The 21,710-nt window shown below is 35.4% G+C and overlaps 2 protein-coding genes across 30 annotated transcripts in view; both read left to right on the top strand.

Annotated features, from left to right (window-relative positions):
• The window catches only part of NRCAM (neuronal cell adhesion molecule), a 151,081-nt gene that overhangs the window by 125,635 nt on the left and 3,736 nt on the right, over positions 1 to 21,710 (top strand). For 13 of the 29 annotated variants that reach the window (XM_029963353.1, XM_018080425.2, XM_018080421.2 and 10 more), the window contains 5 exons: positions 3,725 to 3,850; positions 4,929 to 5,081; positions 8,437 to 8,568; positions 12,154 to 12,232; positions 21,378 to 21,389. In XM_029963353.1, the coding sequence (XP_029819213.1) occupies positions 3,725 to 3,850; positions 4,929 to 5,081; positions 8,437 to 8,568; positions 12,154 to 12,232; positions 21,378 to 21,389 (502 nt within the window). Of the gene's footprint in view, positions 1 to 3,724; positions 3,851 to 4,928; positions 5,082 to 8,436; positions 8,569 to 12,153; positions 12,233 to 21,331; positions 21,390 to 21,710 lie in introns of all 29 variants that reach the window. The other 16 variants (XM_018080426.2, XM_029963354.1, XM_018080420.2 and 13 more) reach the window with 5 other exon arrangements.
• On the top strand, positions 13,144 to 16,817 carry LOC108641049. The gene has a single exon (XM_018080433.2). It carries the CDS (start codon positions 14,008 to 14,010, stop codon positions 15,847 to 15,849), a length of 1,842 nt encoding a protein of 613 aa, XP_017935922.1. The 5' UTR covers positions 13,144 to 14,007; the 3' UTR covers positions 15,850 to 16,817.

Below are 21,710 nucleotides of genomic sequence, written 5' to 3'. Positions count from 1 at the left end.
CTTGAGAAAGAGTACCTATTCCATTGTTAAAATACCTTCAGATCTCATGTCCTGTCTTATTAAATTCTGTTTCTGCAGCCCAAGTCTAACTGTTATTTGTAGGAACTGTGCTGCTGAAAGACTGAAAAATTAAACAAAACTCTACAAAAAACTCCAGTAAAAAAGCACTGGAATTAATTTGAAAAGAAAGGGAAATTTTAGTTGGAGCTTAGGCCTCTTTCTCAACAATTGGCAAGTGCTTCTATACTATATCTCACTACAGGAATGAAACCATACTCAGCAGCACTGGCTAAATGTTGCAGTGTATTGAGGTGGGAATAAAGCTTAATTTGCCAAAGGTAGCCAAATAAGAGTCATTCTGTATAAAAACTGTAACTTACTGGCAGCCCATTCCCATAGTTTTTAGTGATGCCTTTGCCAGCACTGCTGCACAGCGCTGTACATGGTGCATGGTACATATGAAAGAGCACAATGCTCTGCCACCGAGAGCCATTCCCTGAAACAAAGCTTCCTCCCCTCCTCCCCTTGTCACCAACTGGCACTCACACACGCTGAGAGTTTCTGCCAACTGATAATGACACATTTTGCATTTGTGAACAGTGCTGGGAAACATATTGAAAAACTCAGAGGTTAATTATAATTAGAGGTGTGGTGATTGAGAAGACAAGTCTGGATGGATTAGAGACACGCTTTAAGTGTTGTAACCCCTTCAGCTCTAGGCTTTCATCACCTAAGGATCCATCAGCCATCTTTTATCTAATTATGTGCGTGGTCATGTAAAACTTTGCAGGCCTGATGGAAAATGAGATCAAGCAATAGTGAAAAAGAAGAGAATTACAAAAATAATAATTTTGAAAAGAAATGTGCTACTGAAAAAATTTCTTGGTGCAGTGTATTCAAAGGGAGTAAACAACATAATTTAAATCTGACCAAATACTACACATATATAAATCTATACAAACAGCTGTTGGTAAAAATCTGATAAGAGTACATCTGATAAATATAACCATAAATCAGTCACTTGAGAGGCTTTAGAAACTAAGACACCAAGAAAATGAAGGTAACTTTCAGAATCAACTTGATTGTTACATGCAATCATATGAACAGAAAGAATTTTACCAGATACTTTAATCTAGCAGGAAACTCTTCAGTCAGAGTAGAAACTGGAAACCGGACATGGAAAAAGATGAGATTGAGTGATTATTGAATTTCCTTAGTGTTACAGACGTTCTCTGTCATCTGGAGTCTTTCACACAAGATGAGACAGTTTCCTTCATCCCAAAGGTGCTCAGGCATGAGAAGGGAGAAGTTAGGGATAATGCTGTGGCGTCTGTGTGCCAGTTTTTTCTGTCTTTAACATTAGTGACAGATATCAGCCATATAGTTATGCTAAGTAGACATCTTCTGTGGAAGACCAAAATCCTGGAAAATATGGCTTTGAGAAAATACAATTTAATGAAACAAAACAAAGTCATATTTAGAATACAAGCCAGTTGTTTTCTTGGCACAGTAAAGATGCTTAGATGCTGATTGTTACAAGCACCTGTTCCTATGTGCAAATCAAGAAGGAAGTTTATATATCCTGTCTGCAATCTCAGACTCTGCACCCTCCTAAATTTAGAGATGGCTGTTCTTTCCTCTTGCTGCCTTCAAGTGGCACAGAGAAACAGAATCTAATCCCCTTGCATAGTGTATATGGTTACATGCTAGATTTCCTGCAGACAGCTCTGGCTTTGGTATTTCTTCGGGTTGGTGTCTTAGTAACCTAGATGGCTTTTTTTCTTTTTAATCTAGTGATTTCTATTTTATTTTGTTCAGCTGATTTTAGCCAAGAAATATATTCATTATTATTTAAATAATAGATTCCTTATTATTTTGGTTGGTAAAAGAAATTATATATAAGCACAACTTACCTACAGAGACATCAGATGGGGGAGTAATCAACAACTGATTGAATTGTCGAATGAGTACTACTGGAATAGAGTTAAGAAGAAAAATTTGATGCAAATATGGGGATAAAAAATCTTATATTGTAAGAATGTGTGATAATCAGAATACATTCTCAGGAGAATTGATGGAATTTGCATAATTTATTTAAAAAAAAAAAGACTCAAAACCTATAGTTTTCTAGACATGGCACTCATATTACTTAGTCTGTGCTAGGGGCCAAAGTAAGCTATTTTCTCTGAATATAACTCAAAACTTTTTCCAGTTGGCCATATGGACAAAGCCATCCTGTTTGAAGGAGAAAATAATTTAAAGATAAATTCTGTGCAGCCCTCTTCTTGTGTAGATAAAACCATTGGAATTCTGCCATTGATCTTTACTGAGACTAAGTTTTTACCTCTGATGTTTCATGGTCCTTTGGGAAGCATTTTTAATGTTATTTCTAACAGAAAATATATTTTTAGCAGGATAGAAAAGTCAGTGACAAACCAAGTAAAGCATTTTCATTTAAAACAAATTTCATGCCTTAGTGAAGCATCCTCTTTGTATCTGCACTATTACATCATTAGAACTCTTAAAATCTATTTTTTCATTGATATTAGGCAAGCAGAGGTACTGAGATATATGTCAATTTGTAACAGGCATAAGTGGAGCTAAGGTATAAGCAAAGAACTAAGATATGGGCAAAGAAGTGGCTAATTACAGAATACTGAAGAGAGAAGCTCTTCTTTTCATAGATGTGGGCATTATGCATATCTGTGAAAAGTGCTGTTGTCTAACCAGAATGTCAGCAGTAAGACTCAGTACCTTACAATGAGCAGCTTCTTGCATTCCAGTGGTTTGTGTCCTTCACACCAGAGTATTTTGATATTGGCTTTCCAATATCTGATGTCTAGTGTTCCAGTGTCTAAAGGTGCCATGAATCCAAAATGTTAACAAAGCTGATTTCAGAAATGTCCTATGAAAGTAAAGCTGTCAGTACACGCATACTTCAGTTTGTTTTCAAATACATGTGTATCATCGAGCTGTTCCATATTTAACAAGCAAAACTAATTGAATCTTGCATGATCTTAGTGTGCATGTATTATTTATTTTACAGGTAAGGTTTTATGGTATTATTTAAATGTTACGTTTTGATGTAAAGTGTTTTTACTCTTTATTTTTTCTTTCCTTCTATCTCTGATGGTGAAGGATACTCAGAAATCCTTTTTGCAACCTCCCCAGTCATGCACACTGTCCGTCCAACATTCTATAAGGGTATTGTCTTCCTTTTTTATCATTATCAATGCAACAGAGACAAAATCCTATAAAGGCTTGCAGTTGGGGCATTTGCAGTCCATTCAATGCCACATGCCATAAAGGGAGAAGTGTACCACCTTCATACCTCCCTTCTGTCCTACCATTTCCCATTACCCTGACGATGTTCTCACTTTACAGCTGTCTGCATTTTACTTGCAGATGAATAGAAATAATGTTTTGCAGAATTTTGGCAGTTTTTGAAGTATTTAAGCAGGTATTTTTTAAGTATTTGGCAGTTTTTGTGGTACAAGATGTGCTCAGTAGAGTACATAGATTTTACTTTATAATTTCATAGTGTAGTAATTGCCTGGGATTCAATTACAAAATACACTACTGCAGTTACTAATTTCCAGTAATGGAAACAATGACAAATGTATGCTTTATGTAGTCTAAAGTAACATAGCAACTTCTTTGAATATTTTTTTTAAATGTATGAAGTCACAATTGCATATTCTTTGTTTTTCTATTGTGTATTCAGTTCAACCACTTTATCCAAGGATCAGAAATGTTACAACAGCTGCTGCTGAGACCTATGCCAATATCAGTTGGGAGTATGAGGGACCAGATCATGCGAACTTTTATGTTGAATATGGTGTAGCAGGCAGTAAGAAGTCGTTCCATTAAATTTACTGAAGTGTTCAGATGTATTTTCGAAGATCTTTATAGTAAATGTGGTCTTAAATTGACCCAGTGTTAATGATAGCTCTTAAATGTCTAGAAAAATGATTTTTTAAATTTGATCGAGAAGATCAAATAATTTTCATTTTAATAAACATCAATGTGTAGCAGGTGTTTGATGCTTAGATAGAATATGAACCTTTGTTCCTTTGTATTATTTTATAAATTCATTGGAATGTGAACTTCTAAAAATGTAGTTTGCATTAGGTTGTTTATCATGCAGTGATTACATGAGTAAATGTATTACACTACAGGTACAGTAGTACCTGCATTAAAATAGGACATAACAGTTTTCCTAAATTATGCCCAATTCAGGAAAAAAAAAAGAATTAAATAAGATATTCTTTGTTAAATTAGAACTTAAAAGAAGATATCAACCAATTTATGTACTTTTTTTGGCATAAAACCAAGTTTATATCTTTGACAATACCAGTAGTAATTAAAACACAATTATCTAATAAAAGCAAGATACTTCTTTTCAAATACCCCTTCTTTCTGAAGTTATCAGTAAAGGTGAATAATCTGAAAACTGGGATATAAATGCATTTTTCTGGATATCAGTCAGAGAAATAGATGAGACTGTACTAGAAAGAAGATATGAGAGAAACAGATTCAGATTTTGAAATAGAATTTCTTGACCAAAGTAAATATTGACTGAAACTGCAAAAGTGTTATTTAATTAGAGATTAAAATCTATTTTAACGTATTTTATAATTACAAGTTCAATAAATATTTAAAAATAAATTAAGTTAGTATTTCTCTAGTACAATGGAACAAATGTTTAAAATAGTTTCATAATTACTGTACAATGTCTTCTTCAATATATTGCATGCAATCTATTAGTCATAATTTTATATAATTTTATTATTTTTTGAGAGAACAGTTATTTTTTCAGATGATCCATAGTTTAGTCAAGTAACTGTCAATAGTATTCTGTCTAGAAACTTTCAGTAATACAGAGAAAATTAAAATTCCAATATGTTGTTTTCCTAAAATTTTTGTAGGCAAAGAAGATTGGAAAAAGGAAATTGTAAATGGTTCTCGAAGCTTCTTTGTCTTAAAGGGTTTAACACCAGGAACAGCATATAAAGTCCGGGTTGGTGCTGAGGGCCTGTCTGGTTTTAGGAGTTCAGAGGATGTGTTTGAGACAGGTCCAGGTGAGGCACACCGTACCAATTCTGTATCATAGTCAGAATCGTGATAGACCAGGTGTTGAAATGCTGAACTGCTTCTAGCTGAGAGATGTTGTAGATGGCATCTTTGCATGTTCCTTTCATAGAGCAATGTTATTTTATAAACTCCTAAATAATGCCAGGTTATGAATGTGTCCATCCTTTCAATTCACTCTGCTTGACTGATGTTTATACTTAGGGGCAAGATATGCGCTGCTCACAGTCCATCTGTGTGCTGTGCATTGGAGATGACCTATTTTTTATATTTCTAATTAATATAATTAAATGGCTGTATTAAAGTAATGTCTCATTTAATAGAGCTAAAATATTTGCATAGTCAGTGCAGATTCATTTTGATGTCTCGTGATCTATTTATACCAGTGTTAAGACATTCCTACTTGTAAATGTTTCTTTTCCTGCCATATACTGGTTTTATATAGATTTTGATCCCACATCTATATCCTAGGAATCAGTAAGTCTGTTTAAGTTCCTTATGTACATATTGCCGTCCTGTTTCTTCATAAGCAAATCAACAATGGTTGTCCATTTCACTCAGAGAAAGGGCTTTATTGGAAGTTTTTTGATGTTATGCTAAATACATTGTTGCCATCACAGCATGTTCTTGGTTCAGCTGTTACTATTATTTTCTGTCTTTGCTAGCCACTTCTGCTCATTCCAGGCATTTAGGTCTCTGCATAGTTATATAGCAGTAGTCTCATCAACTCCAGAATGTTATAACAAAGTAATTTAAATATGAAAATATGCTTGAACATTATGTAATGATTATCAGGCAACAAAATAGGTAATGGATATGCCAGTTTGAAAGTGAGCACTTTCTAAAATAATTTTGTTCGTTTGTTTTGTTCCATTTCTGTTCACAGTTTATCGTGTTGCAGGAAAGCTTTGAAAACATGGTGCTGAATAACAGTGCCAAGCAAATATGTACAAGCTAAAAGCAAAGCCAGAAACAGCTAGTGGTACAAAAGCATATCTGTAAAATTTTATGCAAATACACATCCAAAGCCTAAAGCAGCAGTAAACAAGGATCAAGACTATAATATAATCCAAAACAAGCTGAATGGAAACCTTCCCAAAAGCATCTTTCTGCATAAAAAATACTGAGCCAATAGACAAGGAATCCTGTACTTACCTAGTCACGTTGACTCAGGCCCTTGAATAGTTAAGGAAAAAGTGAATTTAAACACACTCTCTTCTGCTTCTTGATAATAGAAAGTTTCAATGTCCAACATGAAATTATATACATAATCTATGTCTTACAGAAAAATTTTGTGTCACAGTCTTCAGCCTAAATCAAAGCTTTTAAACACTGCAAAAATGGAGTGGACAAAGAGGAAAGTACTGGAATACGGAATATGTTCTTAATAGAAATGAAACTGCAACATTTCAAATGTGAGGCTTTTGCCACATTTTTTTCTTTGTCAAGCATTCCTACAGAGCATTTTCCCAGTGTGCAGATTTATCTTTTTGGGCATTCCCAGTCCAGAGTACTGCATTGACTCCTGAATTAGTGGTTCAACAGTCAAAGTTTTTCTGCCTGAAGCAAATAATTTGCTTAGCATAAGCAGGAAATGTTGTGCCATTTTAAAAGTTGCACAGAGATCTAGAAACCCTTTCCTACTGGATATGCAATAACTTAATACAGAAATCTGCATAAATAAGTTTTCATCTTTACTCTTTCCCATCTATCTTGCGTATTTTTATGCGAGTTGTTTTGCTTGATGCTATTTCTTACTGCATTTGAATGTGAATTGTGCTTTTGCATTTTTGTTGCAGTATGTATTATACAACCTTTAATGCCTTATTATGAATGCATATGTGCAAAACCCAAAATAATTTTAACACTAATGTGATAACAAAGTTTTATCTTATTTTGATTTATAGTTCAGAGGAAGATAACCTTTGTGATTTTGTTTTTTAAAATTGCCACATATATTTTATATATATTTATATGTGGTATATAAAGTATAAATATACATGTATATAAGGGATATATTTATATAACCTGTAGAGATTTTCATGCAAAAATAGTTTAAATTATTGTGCATTTAAAAAAAGAGTTTCTAAAATATCAGAAAATATATTCTTAAACAAGGGCTGAGAAGCCTCCCAATCATATCTCCACAATTGGTCTTCTGTATGGAATGGATAGGAGATACTATATCCAGACATCAGCAATACTTTGAGTTTTCATAGAGTCCTTGGAAAACCCTTAGGAATGTGGGCCCATCGAAAGCTGCTTTTCCAAGCTAGCTGTCTCAGCCTCTCTCTTAACTAGGAAATAACACTGAGACATGGGCTTGAAGTCTGTCTATTGGGCAACTCTTCATAAAGAGTTTCATACTCGGGGTTTAGGACTGGAGAAGAAATTGAAGAATGAACACAGTAGGTTTGAGTGGATGTCCATCTTCCTCCACTTCATATCTTCTTCTCTCTGTAGCATCCCAAACACCTCTCACACTTCTCACTTCCTCCAGACAGCAAATCCTAAGTCCAGTTGCCTGTGGCATGTCTCTGAATGGCAGAGTAGAAAATAAGCTTCACCAGAAAAATCCTCCTACAGTATTTGAGACCAGTAGGAGAGATCCAACCCCAAGACCACGCAGATATTATTAGTGACTATAGTGTTTCCTGTGCAGTTTGCTTATCATTTACATTATCTTCCATCTAGACTCAGCATTTGGAGAGAAATAGTGCCAAGGAAAGGCTTCCCGATTGCATCGTGTTGAGCCCTCACTAAGCCTAAATCATGGCAATCATGATAAATTGTAGGAAGAGTAGGATGAGGTTTGAGGAAAGGCAGAAAACATGATGTTTAATAAGGTTTTAAAGGATGCTTCATTTTTAATTTTTATTTGAAATTGAATGTTATGGCCTTGAATGACCCATGTGTTTCCCCATTTCACACTGATGGAAATGCCTTAGCTAATGAGTATTGGCTTTTTATTCATTTTGAGAATGCAATTGACATGTTTATGTGAATTATAATTTGCTATTTCATTTCAGTAGTTTAATTCATGTAAAATGGCTCAGAATAGTTTTGAGGTTTGTGGAAAGCAATGTAGTGTGTGTGCAGATTTCACAAAGTAGTTACTAAGCTTAAATGTTGGCAGAATTCTTATATACTCAAAAGTAAGTTCTATGTACTTGGAAACATTTTGAGTAATAAAAATACAAAATACTCACTGTCTTTCTTAATACTGGTTTTTTTCACAGTGAATGCTATTCCCTAATAAACATTGTATACTGGTTTTTATTTATCTGAATTAGCATAGCATTTAAATGCAGCAAAACATCTAATTTTTCTTCTTTTATCCTCTAGCAATGGCGAGCCGGCAGGTGGACATCGCTACTCAAGGATGGTTCATTGGTCTTATGTGTGCTGTTGCTCTTCTGATCTTGATTTTACTGATTGTTTGCTTCATAAGGAGGAATAAGGGTGGCAAATATCCAGGTATGCTGTTTAACAGTGACAGTAAAATTCATCTGTTTGTAACCCGTTAAGACAGATTTCAGGTTTACTGAAAAATTACATTTGCTGCGGGGTTACATTTGCACTGTGTATATGGCAAATCAGTCATCATGTGGTGGGCTTGGCAAGAGCAATCTGCATAATGGTAGAAAACCTCAATCTATTTAAGCATAAGAGAAGTACCTCCTTCCTTCCTGGAGAGTCATATTACTGCATGACCTCTCTAGAGAGGTCCTGCATATTCCACTTTCAGAAGTATAGTGCAGATGGGTTCAATCCACGAAAATGAACTGAGTTGCAATTTATTTATTTGGTCAGAAAGTGTGGAAACATACGCCTGATCACGGCCACTGCATTACTTTAAAGTACGGGGAATGTATTTCATAGGACAAATCTCTTCATACGTTATTTTGTCTCAAATACAAAATACCTTCAGTTCCTTCCCAGAATCTGTATTGTCTTCAGCCTCTGCTGAAGTTGCAGCCTCATTTCTGCAACTAAGTCTGAAGTTACCATCCTGCAGTAAGGCTGTTTTTTCTTCTATGATTTTTTTCTTTATAAGAAGGGGAGAGGGTTTTTTTAGTATTAGGTCTATGAATGGCCAAGTATATTTTATAATGTTTAATTAAAAATTGGAAGTATACAATGTATGTCTCCTATCAAAACTCTCATTCCTCCTGGTGTACATATTATAGAAGCCGTATATGTGTATGTATGTATTTGTGCATATATGTATCATACATAACTTTCTCCAGTCTTACATTTCTGTTTATATAGTAGGTCCATAGACTAAAGCTCTCTTGAAAAGGATAGTGGGAACCAGTTTGCATAGTGTTATCAGGGAGGATCTCAGAGCAGCTGTTGAGGGATGAGTGTCTATGAACGAACTTCAGGTGAGCATCTAGGGACAGAAAGTTAAACGTGGAAGATTTATTCGAGAAGGAAAAAGAGTTTTGCTCAAGGAGGTTTTAACTGCTGGGAAAACTAGGCCTGGGAAAAACCCAGAGTGGGAAGAAACTCCTTCCCATGAAACTCTTTCTCTATTTTTCTGGCTGTCTGTTTTGAGAAGTTAACTCTCTGGTTGCAAGAAGAGGCAAAAATTCTCACAGACATGATTGAAGCCCCTGCTGGGAGAGAGGGAGATCATAAAGCACAAGGGGTAACACAGCCTTGAAGTTACGAGCATGCAAAAGCTGTTTATATAAAAGCACTGGAATGGATTTTCTGGGCTGCTCTTTTGCCCATTGCTTGATTTAGCAGTGTATTTAGGATTTAGACCTTCGAAATAAACTTTTCCTTAATACCCTAGCCGTGATTTGGTCATCTGGGTTTACCTGTTTGTATTAATTCTTAAAGCATCAAATGAGAATTTGGTTTTTCATTTTCCTCTCCTAGCTCCAGTAGAAAGTACAATTGCTAAGTTTCATGTGAAATCTTGACTTTCTGAAAAAATTCTGTTCTATATTACAGACTCCAAAGGTTTGGAAATTATATAAATATTCAGACTCTAGAATGCTTATCTGACGTCACCTCAAACTTCTTGAAGCTGATACTGTTAATTTGGGAATGAAAAAGCAGGATGAACTTACAAAAGTACAAAAAAAAAAAATCCATGCTTTGTTTTAATTTCTCCTGCTTGTTTTGACCGGTGCACTTCCGAAAACTAGTGTTAGTGAACACTAAGAACTTTACCTCTTCATAGGGGAATCTTTTATAGCTGAGCTTAGCATAGCAGATTATTTTTATAAGAAAATCACCTCATTAAATACAAGAATCCTACTCTGCCCAATCTAACTGTTAAATTGTTTTATAGAGAGAGCAAAGATTTGTAGTAATAGCAAGAATTAAGCAAGGGAAGCTTCTATTCCAACTGCCTATGCCCATGAAAAAAAGACAGATTATTAAGGAACAGTGTTATGTAAAATTATATGACAGGTTGAAGACATCATCTTAGGTTTTTTTCCTTATATTTCAATTATTTAAAAAGAAAATGAGATTATTGAGGATATAGGAAAAGTGACTCTCAGTGGAGAGAACTGAGAAAAGAAAATGAAAATTCAAAGATTGAAACAAGGGAAGTGATGGAACTAAAAAGAGTAGGGAGGACTTGAAATGAGCCACCATCAAGAATAGGGCAAAACAGAGTTTTTGAGTAAAAATGTAGAAGGCAGCTGAATGCTAAGGCTGGTATTACTTTGTGGATCCCTGATATGCCATTCTTTTCTCAGCTTCTGCAGAATTATTAGCTGTAAGGTATTCATTTTTTTATGCACAGCTACATATGCATATACACACACATATATAAAGGTATACCTTGGATGTTTATAAGATTTCCAGATTCAGTATGTACTGGTGTTTATAGCAGTGATGTTATAGCTAATTTTATTTCTTGTCTCATTGCAAATGTACTGTTCCACAGGTAGTGACAAATGTGAAGCACAGAGTTAAGAAAATCTATGAAAATCAAAGTTATGAACTCTTTTTCATCATAATTTTAGCATGTCATCTTGATATTTCTATGGTTTGTAGAAAGCAATCAATTACTTCAGTATGAAATTACAGCAGCCAGATACATCCCCAGGTGTTATGCCTCACTGCAATTATATACTTAGTAAACACTATCAGGAGTGATTCATATCCTCTTAAATAACAGCATATAAATTAATGATATAAAAATTAAGTGTGGAAATTACCAGATTAAAAGATAATATATTGTATATTGGGTTTTATAACCGTATCTGCTAAACAAGGGAAAGATTTGAGTAGTTGCCAGAGAAACAGAAATGAAAAGGCAAACATGTGTCATCTGTAAACATCTGACCTCTCAGGTGCTAGTGGGTTTCTGTGTCAAAGTTTCTGTGCTACATGTATTTTTGTACAGGGACAAGTTATATGCCTGGATTTATTCTCACCAGGGAACGATGACTAAACATAAACCAAGGATTTGCAAGAGATACAATAGTGTTAAATTTAGGTTCCAGTGTGGGTGATTTTGCTTTGCTTTTGATCGTGTTATAGAACAGAAGAAATTAACAGACCATGCCTGTTTTTTTCCATTATTAACAACTCTCAAAATACTGTTTAAAATTCCCTGGAGTCTTATTGTGTGAAATGAAAGCAGAAAATGTACAAACTGACAGTGAACCCAAGTGAATCTGATTCAATTTTATCAATCAGTATAAGACGAATATCAAGAGGAAACAGAGATCGTGGTTAAGTAAAACTAAATTATTCAGATATCAATAAACAATAGCTCTAATAATAATATAAGTAAATAAATTATTATAGTAGCATTTTTAACAAAACTTTAGTTCTAGAAATGAAAGGAAGAAAATGTTCTACTAATGCAAAATGACACACAGTATTTTATACTTGAATGAAAATAAAATTCTATAACTAATTAACAAATCTTTTTCTTCAAGAGAAAAAATGTAACACCCTAAGGTCCTATTTAAAAAAATTATTCAAACCATGTTCCTGTCAAATGTGATCAGTTTGAGAAATTAAGAACTTAGGGTTTTTCATCTTGCAGTTCCATGATAAATATTACCATTTCAAATATTTTAGTGAAGGAAAAGGAGGATGCACATGCTGATCCAGAAATACAACCTATGAAAGAAGATGATGGAACATTTGGTGAATACAGGTGAGCAACTGATGTGATTTGTCATGTTCACTGTTATGTCACACGTGTCCTGTATATAGTATCACACTTATTAATTCAAAACTAACTTTTCTGTGTCAAAGATTCTGTATCCAGTGTTATATAGAACTATAGATAGCATTTCAACCGCAGAATTAGAAATTATCCAAGCTTGGTATAAGCCATCTGCTAGTACAGGGTGAAATCCAGTTTCAAACACAATTGTCTTAAAGTGTGGAATCTTTATCTACAAAGCCAGCTTTCAGATAGTTCAAATAGATACAGTGTCCTTTCTGTTAGGGCACATTTAGCATTATGGTTTTTTGAAAATAAATTTCCAGTTGAAGCCTACTAAAGACAATCTGCTGTTAAGTTGACTTGAAAACAAACGCATTTAAAATGGGTGCCAGTACTAACATCTAATCCAATAACAATGAAGTTATGTTATACACAGAGGTGAAGGCATGTCCTACAAGAGAAAACAAATCTCCCTTTCAGTTTTTCAGTACAAGATACATAGCAAGCAGCTTCAAAGCATGCAACACAGCTCCTATTCCTGATTCTCTTCCTTTATTGTAAATGAAATCTAGCCAAATCTCCTGGCATTACCAAAAGCATGCCTTGGCAAATCTGTTCATGTAATGATTATGAGTATAGCTTATTTAATAAGCAGCATTTTATTTGTTGTTTTTTGGTTAGTGCAGAAAATAATGTTATTATTTTCTAAATAGGGCAATATCATTATCTTCTACATGGGTGATATAATAGATTTTGTAGTGCACTTCTGTGTCATAAGCATTATAGCCCTTTATTATTTTTAAGATTTGACATTTACAAATGTACATTGAAAAAAAAAAGGGGTTTTTTTCAAGAAGGATCTATACTGTTGCCATAGCTTCTTCACAGAAGGGAAATGTACATCTTGATCTGACAGGAATAGATGTACAGTTCTGAATGCCAAAGAGCAGTTTCTGTTTATTTTCCCTTGATTGAAAAAATACAATACTCTGTTCTTACATTACTGAGTTCAGAATAGTATTTTATTACAGTACATTAGTACATAAGAATTAATTAAATTCAACTGATAAAAAGAGAAGTGTGAAGCAATGTTTGGAAGCAGAGGTAAATAAGTACTGTCTAAGTTTTCCTGGGCATTCCAGTTTTCATTCTCCTTTATTGCTCCACTGGTTTTTGATACTTGGAACTTCTAGCAGCAGAAATTGACCTTTGTACAGAATTGTACAAATGATATGACCTCAATACATCTTTTCTCAGGCCTGGAATAAGTATGGAAGTCTTTGTGAGACCTGTAGCAAGATTTGAATTTATGCCTCCATATTTAAGTGGCTTGAGTTAGTCTATAGAATCATCTAGAGCTTTATAAATTATTTTATAATGCATTTATCCACCTCATGTCTGGTGAATATGGGTAGATGCATGCCAAGCTTTCAGACTTGTTAACATAAAAGAGCTCGTCCTATGTACCATGCTAAAACTCCTTCTAAAATGTATTTATGTGTAATTAGTCTATATTGGGCTTTCCTCTTTTTTCCTTAGAGACAGGGCAGCAGCAGCAACCAGTCAGATTACTGAAGATATCTTGCCACCCTCTCTGCAGCCCAGCATCACTGCAGTCACTCAGTTCCCAGTTTGTCTGCCTCACATGATGCAGTGCTTCTTTAAGGACAAAGGGTATAGGGTTTCCCTTGAAAAAAAATGTAATTTTTGAAAGATCTAGGAATTCGAGTATTTTGAACTTTTTTCATCACTTCAGGTCCATGTCTGCTTGGACAGGAAAGAAACTGGACAAGGAAAAGAAAAGAAAAGGTAGCTGTGCCAATTCTCCTGAAGCAGACCCTGTCTGTACCAAAGCAAAGTCTGTGAGATCTGACAGATCCAACTTCTTCAGAAGGTCAGGGGATCAATACTCCAGCACCAGATCAGAGACCTCCTACACCAGGAGGAGGGCTAGGCAGTCTTCAGAGCTGACAAGGGTTAGTTGTGTCTCTGCTTCCCTCTGCCAAGAGGAAAAGAGGTCAGACGAATGGAAGTACAGGCATGGCTCTAGACATCATGCTTCTGAGCAAGTGATAATGGGGTCGGAGAAGGGCTCAGATTCTCAGGCAGGACAACAATCCCTTTTCCAGCAACCCCTCAGCTGCAACTCAGTTGGTGGCTCACTGGCAAGGCAGCATTCTTCTCTCCAGCACTGGTGCAGCCAGACCCCAGACTGCAGCTCAGATTCAGAAGACACTGAGAGCTCCTGTCCCAAGAAGGTAAGACCTTCTACTGCTCCTCACTTCTCTGAATCTGAAAAGAATTCACTATTGAAATCTGTAATTGTGCCTGAGCTAGCTACTGTCTTAAAGGATGCTTTGACAGCAGCCAGACAAAGTATAACATCTGTGGCACAGGTTAGGTCCCATTCAGTAAAGCATCCCAGGGTACCAATTACAGAAGTTCCAGTGGCTCCTTTAGAAGCATCTGGGAGCAGTTCCCAGACTTTTGAGTCTGACCATATGGACAGCTTAAAAGATCAAACAGCTTTTGGGAAGGAAAATCCTGAGCTTGACGAGGCCTCCTTGGAGGTTGAGTCAGCCCATGAAGATGGGGAAGTGGCATCTGAGTCCCCTACAGAAGATAAAGAAGGACCAGATCCTCTGCGTAAATTTGACATGGAGAATCAGAATTATCTGTTCAAACACATAAAGAGGGTGTTAATGCTAAAATCTTCCAAATCTGAGTGTGCTTCAGAAGAACTGCTTATCCCCTCTGAAGAAGGCAAGATAGATAATGCGCTTCCTATCCATTCAGCTGTGGAAGATCTTGTCTGCAGGATTTGGGGTAATCCTGAGGCCAAGCATGAAGCCCCAGCAGTACTACGTAAACTCTATCCTTTTCCAGGGGATAAAGCTGCTTTGTGGGGTACCTTGCCTGAGGTAGACAGAGCATTGGTTACTGGTGATTCTGTACTGTCAGTGCCTGATAATAGAGATGCGCTCCCTAAAGATCCTACTGACAAAAAGATTGAGGAAGCAATTAAAAGATCTTTCAAGCTAGTTGCAGCTCAGCTTGGAGTATCTATCTACTGCACTTATGCTTCTAAGGCTTTACTTATATGGTTGGAGGAAGAACAAGCCAAATTCAAAAAGAAACGGTTCCCGTCTGCTACCATGCAGAGGAAACGCAGGCTATGTAAAATTGCAGCTAATTTTATCCACGATGCAGCTGAGGATTCTCTTAGACTCACTGTTAAAAATATGGCATGCCTCACTGTAGCCTGGAGAGCTGTATGGCTGCGTCCTTGGACCTCATTGCTAGATCTAAAATGTAAACTGCTGTCTTTGCCATACACAGGGGGCAAGCTATTTGGTGAATCCTTAGTCCAGATCATGAAGGATTTCTCAGAACACAAATACTCCTTACATCAGATGAAAAAAAAGAGCTCTGTTGGAAGCTGTTCCTTTTCTTATCCTCACAAGTGTCTGAGCTCCTTGCGTTCTCCTCCAAAGTTCAAAGGAGGGAAGGGAAAGTATAAGGTCTCACAGTCATTCCATGCCAAGTACAAAAAGACATCTCACTCTCAGAGAGACACCAGACCATCAAGAGGAACTTTCTAAGAGCATAGACTTGCTTCCTACTTTCTCAGGAACTGAGAAGAGTGAAAGATGGAAATGTTTCAATATTTCTGGACAAGCCCAGTCCTCAGAAAATTAGTTGTTTCAAAATAAAATTAAAACTATTAAGTTGCTTAGATCTCGATGAGTAATTAATACATTCTAGAGAAATGACAGCTCTTAATTTTAGGGGAGGTTTTTTCACATTCCATGTCTAGGCTTCTCAGTGGTCTTCGGATGGCTTGGATTTGTTTGAAGTTTTGCACTCCTCAACTTCATCTAAGAGCATACCTTCTGCAGGACCAGCCAACATCATATTTTTCTGCCATATCAAACTAAATAAGGAAATAATGGTTTAGGAAATGCAGATGTTTCAAGAACCATGGAATGACTGTGTACACTATGTTCCTGTGACTTGATTCCTTCACTTTCACATAATAAGGGAAAACAGTGCCTCTGTAGCAAACTGCAATGAGATAGTAAATTGTGGACAGTCAATGCTTACACCAAGCAACTGCAAGAAACAGAATAAGTAAGATAGATGTTTATTTATTTAAATTAAAATAAAAGATTATACAGAGCTCCTGTTCAGGTCTATACATCATCCTAATTTCCCTCCTGGTCCCTAAATTGAGAGAAATTAAGCAGTTATAACAGCTACAGACCTATGGGTTTATAGGTAGGGAGAGACTGGAAGCTTGCATTTTTTAGTTAACTACAAGGGCAGGACAAAATTGCAGCAGTCTGCAGAATGTACTTAGGAAGACAAAACAGGACAAGGCAACTCCAATAGTAGGACTGCTAGTGTGGTAACAAAGGATGTTTGCACATTTTGTTGAATTATTTTGCCTCTTTTCTTCAACATTTTGACACACACAGTATCTTTCCTAGAAATTCTTGGAAATGCTACAAGAGACTGTCTGGCAGAGAGTTTTGAGATTGCTAGATAATGTATCACTCTTCCTTCTTGTTCTGGGTTGATTAACAATGAGAATATGGTTTGTAACAACTATTTTTTTCTCTTGTACTTAAGTTTTAGTGCAGCTTGGGTGTGTTTCCAAAGAGACCTAACCATGATTTGTGCCGCAGCACTGTAATTCTAAGCTTGGTCCCTTCTAGCACAAGAGATTATCTCAGTGGACTGTCTGAAAAACTTAATAGTCCAATTGGATTTGGCACTAATCTTGCTGTGTTCTAAATTACACACATGTGCTTTCTTTGACAGTTCTTATTTTAATTATTGAGTATCTGTATGATTGCTTTTTAAATCAGTACTTGATTTCCCTTCGTATAATTTTCTACCAGAAATAGAAAGGGTGGAAAGTTGGTTAAATTTCTCTCAAGCAGATTTTTCTTTAAAATTTTCACAAGGAGCAAGTCAGGTTCTTTGACTAACAACACTTTTTTCAACACATTGCCATTTAAACTAGAGCTTAACCTCCCAGTTTTTCCAACTTCTACCAGGATTGAAGATTGAGTATTACAGAGATGTTATAGAAAAACTACTCGGAAGACTAATATAGATGTGCTTAAGTCTTAGCTAAACAAGAAATAGTAAAATGGCTTGATATCTGGATTGATACATGTGCATAAGTCTATAGGGCAAACATTTGTCACCTGCACAGTCCTAACAAGTTAGAAGTGTGAGCAGAAACCTGTTAAGTGTTAGGGCAGAGATTGCCCTGGAGTGTGCAGGGAAGCCCTAATGAAAGGTACTTCTGTGGCTTTACATGACTGCTTATACTGCAACATTTCTGGGCTATTGACCTGAGGGCACAGAAAAAGGAATTTACTGCCAACAGTTTTCATCTGCATCCTCTTTCTGCGTTCCATAGCTCAGGATGTTTTATCCATTTTGTTTGATTTATGTTGCCTTTGATATGACAGTTATGTTATAAGGAAAACTAGTATATTGCTAACTGTATATTGAGTCTTTTTGCATGTCCATGAATGTGGCAAAGTTTAGTGGGAACTAGTTGCCTGCTGGACTGCAGAGGCATCGTAAAACTGTCTTCCCCATTCTGACTGGTTGCTGCATGTACCCATATCTAAGGAAGAAAAATTGAAAAGTTGAAAGAAGAAAGGAGATTTCAAGGTACATATTTCTCTCAATAACTGATGAGCTTGTGAAATGGAAGTACTTTTTTAAAAAAATAAATGTGTACTTTGCACTTATATTATTGTTACCTTTGTACTTCTTATCTCTCTTATCAATTAGATGCAAGTTTGATATTGTTCATTACACTAAAAAGAAAAAGAAACATGTATTCATATATTAGCAATGATTCATGAATAATATTTAAGTCATGCTTTTAGAGTATGCTTTAATATTAAATACTGTTCTTACTAAAAGGGCAAGAAGTGTATGTGGTACATGTCAGTACTTATCAAAATGATTGGTACATATGAGTCTTCACTGAGAAACTTTCATCCTTAAAAAGCTACTAGTATGGAATTTATTTATACAACAAAAAGTAGTAAAAGTATCACTACACTTAACTTCCATGGCTGTCTGATCTAAATATGGAATTCATACCCATTCTCACATCTTGTTTGTTTGATTCCCTTCCAGTCTTGTTTTCTCACTACTAATTGTATGCACTGCATACATGACACTTTTCAAAAACTTCTTCAATTTCCCACTGTAATTTTAGTTAACCCAATTTACACTTTATTTTTTATATCACAATATTACATTAGGTAAGTATAAAAATCGGCAAGAAAAACTACAAATGGAAACTAAAAGAAATTATTTTTTATCCTGATTGCATTTTGGAATAGTTTTATGAACAACTGTAAGCAAGATTGGCAAATCTTGAAGGTACCATATCAAAATGTATTGCTTTAACATGTTTTTGCAATATAATTTTATATATTCTACAGCCTAAAGTGTTCTATAGCTATGTGGGCACCCATATTCATAAGCAGCTTTGCAGTTTGTTTCTTGGCAGCAAACAGGTAATACATTCATTTCCCCAGAGCACCAGAGCGCCCCCAGGGTAACAAAAGTGCTGTCCAAAACATTGATGTCTTCACTTTTTTCTCCCTCTCCTGTTTGTTAGGTCTTTTTCCTCTTTCTTCCTCAATTTCTTTTTTTTCCACCCAAAACATTGTATTCATCTAATACAGGAGTCATAATCCAGTTTGATAAAGAATAAATGGTACCATGGCATATGTTTCCTTTTCCTGAACGCAGAGTGGAAAGAACCCTGGGTAATTCCACTCGGTTTTCTGCCAGAGTCTTGGCAAAACCTCTCTCTGGACTTGTGTAGTGCAACAAGGGAAAGGAATCCCCAAGTTCACATTTGATTTTTACATCTGCTGTGACTGTGCTCTCTGAGCAGTGCCCACCTCTATGCAGATACACTCCTGGGTAAATCTGCAGGTTTGTTTGTTTTTAATTATAGAGACAGTAGATTCCACATCCTTATTAAAATAAGGACACAGTGCAAACAACTGTGTAAGTATTTCTTCATTATTTGCCTTATTATTAAACTTTGTTTGCAAAAATATAAACAAGAAAACCGTAAGAGCAACACAAAGCAGAAGTTCCCATACTCAAATTTATCTAAATTATAAAGGAAAATCAAGCTTTTTATTGGATTAAACACAAAAATGTGGGTAATTTTAATACACTGTATATAATAATGGTGTATTATTTATTTAATGTCTATTTCAGCCTAGTGAATTACACTGGCTGGGGTCACACTGGATAGGGTCATACTTTAGAATATTTGCACAGAAATTCATAATTCATATTCTAAATATGGTAGAAATGCAGTTTTAATTTATTTTCATTCCTGCATATTATGATGTAATAATTATGAAGTTATTGACCTAAAATTAAACAACAAATCATACATCAATGTCTTTTCTTTAATAGTCTTACCCAGAAAGCAGATTTGCTTTGAGAGAAGGACTGGTTACTATTTCAAAGTGAGGGTCTGGTCTTCATTGGACTTGTATAGCCTGTTTTAATAACTCTTAATACCCTCTGATGAGGGCAATGGGGAAACGATTTTTTGTGTGAGTATTAAATATTCAATTCCATTTTCAGCCTTTTAAATATAGCGTCCATCCTAAATGAACTCTCTTCAGTAATGTCTCTGTAATCTGTTTGTGTTTACAGTGTTATAAACAGTTTCACTTTGCTGCTGGATTCTTGATATTTTGGAGTACAGTTGTTTAGATGTTGCTGGCCTGTATGTTTGCAGCACCAGCGAGCACAGAAGATCAATCACACAATATTTTTCCTTGTGGCTTGTACACACCAATAACTAAAAAGTCAAGCCTGATACTGTCAAGTTCAGACATCTTGCCTTTGTGTGTGCTTTGAGCATGAAGGTTTCATTACATGTATATAAAAGAGATATTTCTACCACTTCTTTCCTGATGTATACACAGAATGATAAAATCTCTGGTATGCTTTTTCTGTAAGTATATACATATTAGAGACATCCTTCTTTTAGAATGTGATCTTCCAAAGCCAAAAAAAGGTGATGAGATAAGGAGAAGCAGCTTGATGGAAAATAGGTGTAATGGTTTTCTAGCAATAGTTTCTCAACAAGGCTTTTGTTAGGCAACAATATGATCTGTGTGACTTTGTACATGCTGTGTAACATATATATTACATCCATATAAATATATATGGTTTCTGCAGATGTATATATATAGATGTATATATATATATATATATATGGTTTCTCTGGGTGTTCAAAGATATTAATTAGGAAAAAAAGAAAATGGCTTATTTGAAGAACTAAGGTATTGATTTTTAGGAATTAGAGGGTTAAAAGAATTTGTGGAGTATATATGCATCTAATATTCTGGGAATTGTAAAATTTAATTTCATTTCTTTGATATTTTATACATTTTTCTTTATATTTCCAGAAGTTGTGAGTCTAAATAAAAACCCCAAACTACTTACTTTTTTTTTGTACACTATATGCAAATAAAGTCACATATTCTGTTTAAGACAAGGTAAATAACAGGACCCAAAAGTGCAACGGGCAGTAGTGGTTTTTAATTCAAAATGCTTTGGAGCTGCTGCTGAAATCTTCATCTTGAAACTGAAGTGCAATGTAAAGGATTCTGAAAACAGCCCAACTACATCTATTTCATGAAATACAAACCTACCACAGCTGCAAATTTATTTGAGGATGCTGATGGTGCTGCAGCTTTTCCATTGACAAGGAAAGACCACGTTACTTTGCTACAGAAATCTCTTCTCCCTACCTTTCTTTCCTTTTTCTGTTGTCCTCCAAATCACTGTCAGAATGTTATCAGTTATGGAGTAGGGTAGAGAGGTAGATCTGATAAGAAATGAAAAAGAATAAGCATGCACTCAACTCCTCAATTCTAGCTACTGTAAGCTAAATTGTTGCTTTATCTGTAATACAGTAAATATTTTAACAATTTTAAGAGCAACTTACTATTGATAAAATACTGATCACTATCAGGATATGGACTTTGCTTTTCTTCTTAGGCTATTTTCATTTGTTTCTTCTGCACCCTTTTAATGGAATATGTAGGTCTCTTGAAAGGTAAGGTTGAAAGTTGCAAGTCTGGCCTGCATTATGTAACAAATTATTTCAAAATGCAGCACTTTTATTTTCTTTATACTAGTAAAGAAAATCAGTATACTTCATTTAACCAAATTCATTCTCCATTGATGTTCAAGGAGTCAAAGAAATTAAGAAGTTTAACAGACTAACTTCATGGCACATCATAAGCTTGCTACTTTGGAGAACAAACAAATTATTTTTTTTATAACTTTACAACCCACTTTTTAATGCTTGCAGTTCCACCTGAGTGGCTTCCAAGCCAAGGATCCAGGTCTTGTCATTGAAAAGTCATGCACGATG

Source organism: Manacus vitellinus, unplaced genomic scaffold (genome assembly GCF_001715985.3).
Source record: "Manacus vitellinus isolate BGI_N305 unplaced genomic scaffold, ASM171598v3 scaffold_5_pilon, whole genome shotgun sequence".
In the NCBI taxonomy this organism is placed as follows: Eukaryota; Metazoa; Chordata; class Aves; order Passeriformes; family Pipridae; genus Manacus; species Manacus vitellinus.
Note: the sequence above shows the minus strand (reverse complement) of the source record. Positions and strands in the feature narration are given on the sequence as shown.